Genomic DNA, 9,041 nt, shown 5'->3' on the forward strand with positions numbered 1-9,041 from the left:
CATAGAGGGGTCATAGTGTGTAGCTACAGACGAGACTTCCCGTGACGTAGCCCAAACCATTGGGACGCTACAGACATTTTCGTGAGAAGACCAATTTTTCGGATGTCTTCTGACTCCAGGTCTTTAGCTCTGCCACCTCCAACCGCAGATGTGGAAGTCTGACATTGGCCAATGTGGTGGATTGAGACATAGCCCAAAAACATATCTGTAGCTTAGACAGATTGCTATGGGGATTTTTCTGTTAGGCTAATTCTATTTCCGGACATCGACTCTACATCTATTTACAAATCTCAGATAGGTAGGCCCTATACTATTTGCACAATTCAAATATTACCATGTTATTGCATCCTTTATACCATGCCATAGATCTGAATCATGGAAATGTACCATGGTTTTAGCTTTGTAGTATGATGGTACTGTCATGCACCTAAATAATATCAAGATGTTGCATCATTTATACCATGGTATAGATGTGGATCATGGAAATACCATGGTTTTAACCTGCACTCTACCATGGGTCACATTCTACCATGGTAACGCCTAATTATGATAAATGGTACAATCTTAATAATAATAATAATCTTTATTAATTGTGCATTACCCTGGTACAATAGCAATATAATGCATTAAATAAATAAACCTACCAAGGTCAAAAGAGGTTGGTTGTTTGGTATTATGATGCATTTATATACCATTATGGACAAGTTTCTGATAAAGTCAGAGTCATTAGGCTACTATTGTTGTTCCTGGTTTGTCTAACATCAAAGAAAAAGGGGAATTGTTGATGTGAAAAAGGGGTAATACTCTCTGTACCGTTTTTTGCTTATGTTTGGGTTCCCTGTGTTGCCAACCAGAAATGTGGGAGAATGTGAGATATAGCTATGGTCCTCTTATCTTTGGCATTTTGTAATGATGATTTTTTTTTTCGTATTTATTGTTTTTTAAAGTCAAGGGGTGTTGTGTTTATTTCGGCCTGCAGAGGGAGCCGCTCAATCTAGTGGTTGCTTCATGTGCTCTCGCTCTACAGTGGCTCTCGAGCTAGGCTGCCTAGATGCATTTTTCCTCCTCGTAAAGCTGTTGCAAAGCTTATTTGCTGTGTTTTGTGTGGTTCCGTTTGTAAGACTGGCACAAGATGCTCACACGCTAAACTGAAATGATTCATAAGAGTCACGACTCTTTGGTTTGAATTATAAGTAGACAAAATGTACAAAACCACACATTTCTGGTCTGCATTTCAAATATTGTATTTTCTTGTTAATACCGTATTTCAATATGGCATCATCTCTTTCCCTCCTCCCTCATATTCTCCCTCTCCCACACATGTTCCTCCAATGTCTGTATTATAAATAGTGTTCAGCATTGGGGGAATAATTCCCACAGCTGTAACCACGGCAAATTCTCTCCAACTCTGCTCCCCACTTTGTCTCTGTCTGCAGCAGTATGTCGTGCTCGGCGTGGGAGCAGCTCCCTTGTCTGCTTCCCCTCAATATGACCAGTCATTTCCCTGAAGCTGCATGGTGTTAACTTCCTGTCTACACAATATTCGCTCTTGAGAAGATAAATAAAAAGGGGGGGGGGATTAGTTCCAGGGAAGAGGGGGCAAGACAGAAAGACCTACAGAGAGAATGGGAGAAAGAAAATGGTAGAATGAGAGGAAGACAGAGAAGGAGTGACAAAGAGAGAAAGGGGAAACAGAGAGCGAGAGAGAGAGAGAGGGGGGGTAGGATAGAGTGAAATGTTCTGCGATTGAAGGAGAGTGAGCATGAGAGGGAGAGAGACTAGAAGACTAAACCTTTTTGACTGCCTGTATTTTGTGGACCGGTCAGGATACACCATTGAACAGATTACCGGTGTCCCCTGAAGGAGCAGGAGGCAAAAAGCATGGAGGTGGAGGGGTGAGTAAGAAAACAAGAGGCTAGAGACAAAATGGCTACAGTCTCCACTGGTTCTGAATTTGGTACCGGTAGGTGAGTTTACTTCTGGAGCTCTGCTCCTCTATGTTTCGCTACAGATAATTATCTGCACTCTTCCATGGACAATCCCAACGGCAGCTACTGTCAGTTATAGCTCTCTCTTCTCTGGCCATCTGACAGCATAGACATTAAAACAGGACAATATATATCACTCATTACCTTCCTGCCTTGGAGAGCTCAAATGGAGAGTCCAAACATCTGCCAGTCGTTGTCGTCTCCGACAGTTGAACCCATCTGTCATCTCCCGGAGCGTAGGCTTCTGTTGCTGGGGGGACCAGGAGCTGGGAAGAGCACCACAGGGAATGCCATCCTAGGTGAGGAGATCTTCCAGACTGGGACAGAGACTATCCACAGCACCGTTGGCCACGGGGGGGTTTGCAGGAGGCGTATCACTGTGGTTGACACCCCAGGCTGGATTATACCCCATGACTCAGCGGATGATAACACAGGGGCCCCGCCAGAGCGGGCTAGCAAGGAGGGACCCTGTGTCGGTGCCACCCTCTGTCCCCCAGGGCCCCACGCGCTCCTGCTGGTGGTCCCCGTGTCACAGCCCTTCACAGAGGGCCACAGGAAGGCAGCAGAGAAGCAGCTGGGTCATCTAGGAGGAGGGGCCTGGAGGTCCACCATGGTGCTCTTCACTGGGGTCGACAAGCTACCGGAGGGGACGTTCGTAGAGGAGTTCATTGCAGCTGGGGAGCCCCTTCAGTGGCTGGTGGAGAGGTGTGGTAACAGATACCATGGCCTGGATAGTTACACACAGCAGAGTGGGGATGACCACATGGTGAACACACAAGTTCAGGAGCTGCTGGAGAAGGTAGAGGAGCAGGTTAAGGAAAACCATGGCTGGTATTTTGCAGTAAACGAACTGATTCTGCTAGAGGAGGAGCAGGCAAGGAAGGCGGTGGAAGAGAGGCGGGTGAGAGAGGAGCGGGAGGAAAGGGAGAGGCAGAGACTGCGGATGGTCGGAGGGCCTCCCAGAGGTGACCAGCTCTTATTGCTTCATTGTTAGAAGAAAGAGTTTTAAAAGGGTTCTTCGGCTGTCTCCACGGGAGAACCATTTGAAGAACCCCTTTAGATTCCATGTAGAACCCTCGGTGGAAAGGGTTCTACATGGAACCCCAAAAAGGTTCTACCTGGAACCTAAAAGGGTTCTTCAAAGGGTTTTTAACAACGGTTCATGTAATAACACCGGTTAACTTTGCTACAGGGTTCTCCAATGGGGACACTTGAAAATCCTTTTTAGATATAACCTTCGTTTCTAAGAGTTTTGCATACTTGGCATAATAGTTCCTAAACGTTCACAAAGGTTTTAATAAATCGCATACACGTTATAAAGCTTTCTATCTCTCCCTGTCTCTTCCAGAGCTGAGGGTCCTCTTGTTGGGATGGAAAGGAGTGGGAAAAAGTTCTGTAGGGAACACCATCCTGGGCCGGCGGGACTTTGAGTCTGGAACAGAGACGGAGCAGAGCCTTAGGAGGCAGGCTGAGGTGGCCGGACGCAGGGTCACTATCGTTGACACCCCTGGCTGGGACTGGTTCTCCGTCAGACGTACCCCGAAACACGTGAGACAGGAGTCAAAGCGAGGTGCCACCCTCCTCCGGCCTGGCCCCCACACCCTTCTCCTGGTGCTGCCAATCATCTCCACCCTCACTTCACGCAAGAGGCGGACCCTGGAGGCCCACCTGGAGGGCCTGTTTGGTGATAGGGCGTGTCTCCACACCATGGTGCTGTTCAGCTGCGGGGATTGGCTAGGCCGAACGCCCGTCGAGGAGCACATTCAGAAGGGAGGGCGGGAGCTCCATAGGTTGTTGGAATACTGTGGGAACTATTATCACGTGGTGGACAGCAAGATGCCGGGGAAGGACACAAGGAACATCTCAGATCTGCTGGACAAAATAGAGGAAATGATCAGAGAGAATGGTGATGAGGCCTTCTTGCCAATACAGAGTGAGTAGACAGTAGATGATACTGAACCCCTCTCTTCTTTCCCTGCTGGCATTAATTCACTTCTGGATGAAGTTCATACATGTTATTATGATTGTTTTTGTCAAGCATTATTTGTTATACAGTAAAGTTTTAAGGCCCCTTGACTTTTTTTCACATTTTGTTACGTTACAGCCTTATTCTGAAATGTATTAAATTGTTTTTGTTCCTTCTTTATTCTAAAATGGATTAAATAGGTTTTTTCCCTCATCAATCTACACACAATACACCATGACAAATCAAAAGCAAGTTTGAATTTTTTTTTTGCAAATGTATAAAAAAAATGAAATATCAAATTTACAAAGGTATTCAGACCCTTTACTCAGTGCTTTGTTGAAGCACCTTTGGCAGTGATTACAGCCTCAAGTCGTCTTGGGTTTGACGCTACAAGCTTGGCACACCTGTATTTGGGGAGTTTCTACCATTCTTCTCTGCAGACGCTCTCAAAAGCTTTGTCAGGTTAGATGGGGAGCGTTGTTGCACAGCTATTTTCAGGTCTCTCCAGAGATGTTCGATTGGGTTCAAGTCCGGGCTCTGGCTGAGCCACTCATGGAAACTCAGAGACTTGTCCCGGAGCCATTCCTGAGTTGTCTTGGCTGTGTGCTTAGGGTCAAAGTCCTTTTGGAAGGTGAACCATCGGCCCAGTCTTAAGTCCGAAGAACTCTGGAGCAGGTTGTCATCAAGTATCTCTCTGTACTATTCTCCGTTCATCATTCCCTTGATCCTGACTCGCCTCTTGGTGCCTGCTGCTGAAAAACATCCCCACAGCATGATGCTTCCACCATCATGCTTCACCGTAGGGATGTTGCCAGGTTTCTTCCAGACGTGACGCTTGGCATTCAGGTCAAAGTGTTCAATCTTGGTTTCATCAGACCAGAGAATATTGTTTCTCATGGACTGAGAGACTTTTAGGTGCCTTTTGCAAACTCCAAGCAGGCTGTCATGTGCCTTGTACTGAGGAGTGGCTTCTGTCTGGCCACTCTACCATAAAGGCCTGATTGATGGAGTGCTGCAGAGATGGGAGAACCTTCCAGAAGGACAACCATCCCCAAAGAGGCACTCTGGAGCTCTGTCAGAGTGACTATCAGAGTCTTGGTCCCCTCCCTGACCAAGGCCCTTCTCCCCTGATTGCTCAGTTTGGCTGGGTGGCCAGTTCTAGGAAGAGTCTTGGTGGTTCCAAACTTTTTCGAATTTTAGAATGACGGAGGCCACTGTGTTCTTGGAGACCTTCAATGCTGCAGAAATGTTTCAATAACCAGATCTGTTCCTCGACAGAATCCTGTCTCGGAACATCAAAATCCTTCAGTTTAAGCTAGGAATATCAGTTTTTGCATATGGGATGTGTCTCAATCCACCACTTACGCCTATGTCGGCCTTCCACATCTGCGGTGGAAGGTGGCCGAGCTACAGCTGTGTTTGTCGGACCATGAGACATCCCAAAAATCGTTCTTCTCACGAAAACGTCTGTGGCATCAAAAACGGTTTGGCCTCACTATTATGACCACTGTATGGAAGGGAGAAACTCACGAACCCGAGATGGTGTTTTCTGTTTTGCTCTACGACCCCCACAAGTGTCACGGGACTCTTCTGAAGGTAACCCAAACAAACAAAGGGAAGTAATGAAGGCAGCTTTGTGCCAACAAAGATAAAGGGGTAAATATATATTCTTACATATCCTAGATATATGACAGACACTTCAAAATATTATTCCTTATGATTTGTTTTTTTGCCAGTCTTTTTTTGTCATTAATGTGTTTCTTTGGGCTATAGTAATAAAGGCCAAATTCAATATTTTACCAAATTATTTTAAACCCCCCTTTAGAGAATAAGTTTTGAGATAATTGTGTTCTTTTGTGTTTGACAGTGGATGAAGAAAGCCCTGAGTCATCTGAGAACAACAGCCCTGAAGAGGACTGTAGCAGAGGATGCCAGCTCCAGTAGTGACAAGGGAGAGAGTAGCCAGGAGCACATGCTTACACACTGTAAGGTGGACATGCTCTCACACTCCAAGCCAAAACATTCACATTTCAAAGTGGCCTGGTGTTTAATTACACTGGAAATGAAATGAAATAACACATACAATGCCTTCAGAAAGTATTCACACACCTGGACTTTTTCAATGGAAAAAAACAAGGGGTGTGAATACATTCTGAAGGGACTGAACATGCATTCAAAGTAGTTGGGTCATTCTTGAATTGCTGTGGCATTTGCGTCCTTTGCAACCATGAAAAACACTTTAAAAGGACAAATAATTGCACATCATTCATGTTTTTGTTTGTATTGGACTGTTTATCAACGATGCAACATAATGCAAGTCCTTTATACTGCAAAACGGTATGCAGTACTTAATGCAAGCACATTGTAGTGACATATTTTGGGCATTAAGAGATATCTATCTACCATTTTGAATGCTAGAAAGTAACAACATATTGTATAGTTCAATGAAAACAAATAAAGGCTATTAAAAAGAAGGCAGATTTATATAATAAAAATATCTATTTACCAAAAAATATATGGGGGATTGGAAATTATGCTTAGAATTACATTGATAGAAGTCACAATCTCCCTGCAATATTAAAGCTGATCTCATTACTCATTCCAAAGATATACAAGGCAACAGTAAACATGTCGTCCCCCACGAATGATGCAGCCTTGAGCCAATTAATAACAACAATTCAAACAAGGGTGACACTTTATTTGAAGGTACACATATGAGCCACTCATTTCTAGTCTATAAGTATGTATGCAAATAGCTTATAAGGCCTTTATTATGTGTTATTAGCCATTTATTAGGCCTTAATTAAGTTGATTTGTTATTCAAACATTATAATGCATGTAATAATAACCTCATTATTAGCTATAATAAAGTCATATTTATTGTTAATAAAAATCATGTAACACAAGAAACTATCTCAAGCTGGGACTAATAAGGGGCATAGCACCTCAATACTTGTTCCCTGTTCTGAAGTGTGACTATATTTTAACTTGCTGACCCCCCCGTTAATGACCTCATTGGACGGAAAGGGGCACACCTCCCTCATATATACCATACAGCCAACATTCAAGATACATTTTTATGTAATCAATTAGCAACTAAACGTCCATATATACTTCCATCCATGTTGGCTATTTGGCATATAATGTGGCATACTTACTATGACTGTGATATGGGGTTGCCTCACCTGATGTGGTTGCCTCTAATGAAATGTAAATGAAAGGCAATTATATTGTGAGCAAAATTATTCATCATGTCACTTTAGTCAATTATTTTTAAAGGGTTAAAGACGTAATATTTGAACTTCTATGGCCTCCATTTAAGAAAATCCTAGTTTACCTCAAATGTGTCATTAGTGTTACCGTCATTAGTGTTACCATCATTGGTGTTACCGTCATTGGTGTTACTACTCCTACTGTGGCACAATTCTATCATAACGATAGAAAAGATTTAAAGTCATTGAGCTGCCCTTTTAGTTGATTTGAAATGGGAAGATGTACCCAAAATACATTTAAATATTTAAAATCTAGAGAATTGACGTTTCCAAAATCCCCAAATGCCACTGCAATTCAAGAACGACCCAGTTGTCATTGTTTCCCTCAAGGTGTTATGGTAATTGAAAATGCAACTACGCATTATGAATACATTGTCTTATAAATGCATGTTGTGGTGAGCATCCTAAAGATAAACGGCACTCTTAAAATAATCACATCAATCTGATCATTTTATCAGGCTTTGGTTTGTGTCGTCAGAACAAACCAAACTAAATTGGAATGTAGTAATGGATGTTCTGTAACAGCACTGCCGTGTATTATTGAAATCTAACGTTAACTTTTTATTATGGGTTAAATATCGCAACTCTGACACTTATAAATGCTTTACTGACTGTTTTATCTAGTAGTGCATTGCAGTACACATATTAAAAAATACATGCATATGATGTTATGTGAATGTTCAATTGCACTGAAATTCGTGAAAACATGTACATTAAAGCATTTTGCACTGTATGTACTGTATATTGTTACGATGTGGGGTGGTTGTTCAGTGTTAGCACATAGTACATGGGGTGGGCCACCCTGTTCCTGGAGTGCCTCAGGTACTGCAGGATTCTATCCCAACTGGGCACCACACAGAGATACTTAGTTAATTGATCAGTTTAGTGATTGCCTAAATTCAACACACCTGGTCCTCTAGGTCGGTTAAATAAAAAACAGGACCACGGTTGCTTAACCCTGACATAGTAGGTGGACAGCATACTACCACTACCATGCGCCATCCCCAACCGAGTCAGGTCCTGTGCTCTGCCAGGAAGCCTTGATAAGCACACAGGTGTGGGCAATTGAGATTATCGTCAATCAGAGAAAGATGGCCACAAACCTCTCGGCCTGGCAGTGTTTGTTTTGTGTTAGATTTAGTTTTGGGTCATGCCCTCTTTGTACTTTTTGTTTTTATTTATTTTGTCACCATGAACTGAACAAGTCGATAATCTGCTTGGGCTGGCCAACTAAGGGGTCAAAACGGAGCTGGCCCTGGACCCCGGTAAGTTTGCTGTGTCCTGGGCACAGGTATACAACACGGTTCGACATACTCTACCTTCTCACATAAATGCAGTTAAAATCAGGTTACAGCCCATGTAGCTAGGCCTAGGACACCTAGACATAGCGTGTGCAACAATATCAGTAGGGTAGCTAGCTGGTATCATAACATCCCTTGTGTAGTGATGAGTAATTAATGTAATGTGTGTAATGAGTGTGTAGTCTTAAAACATTTAGGGGCTGGTTTCCCGGACACAGATTAAGCCTAGTACTTGGGACGACAAATATACCAGGACTAACAGAAAACCAGGACTAACAGAAAACCATTGTAACTTCAGTCCAGTCCTGCTCCAGCCAGCCCTCGTCCTCAGCGAAATGTTGTTTTCTGTGTGGGGGCAGCTCCCTAATATGGGTCATCTGAATAACAAGTCACTTTCCAGAGAAGAGCTGCACTGTGTTGACTTCCCGTCTGCATTGTGTACAATCTGTTCTCGTTAAGGCTGAATATGACAAGAGATACAAGATGAGTTCTGGGAATGTGAAGGAAAGACCAT

At 43.4% G+C, this 9,041-nt stretch overlaps 1 protein-coding gene across 1 annotated transcript; it reads left to right on the top strand.

Moving 5' to 3' along the window:
• Positions 1–1,619: 1,619 nt before the first annotated feature.
• si:dkey-110g7.8 (GTPase IMAP family member 8) lies at positions 1,620–6,951 on the top strand. Its single transcript, XM_035770840.2, has 3 exons — positions 1,620–2,953; positions 3,337–3,921; positions 5,822–6,951. Exons 1-3 carry the CDS (start codon positions 2,155–2,157, stop codon positions 5,896–5,898), a joined length of 1,461 nt encoding a protein of 486 aa, XP_035626733.1. The 5' UTR covers positions 1,620–2,154; the 3' UTR covers positions 5,899–6,951.
• Positions 6,952–9,041: the final 2,090 nt, after the last annotated feature.

Source organism: Oncorhynchus keta, chromosome 5 (genome assembly GCF_023373465.1).
Source record: "Oncorhynchus keta strain PuntledgeMale-10-30-2019 chromosome 5, Oket_V2, whole genome shotgun sequence".
Lineage (NCBI taxonomy): Eukaryota > Metazoa > Chordata > Actinopteri > Salmoniformes > Salmonidae > Oncorhynchus > Oncorhynchus keta.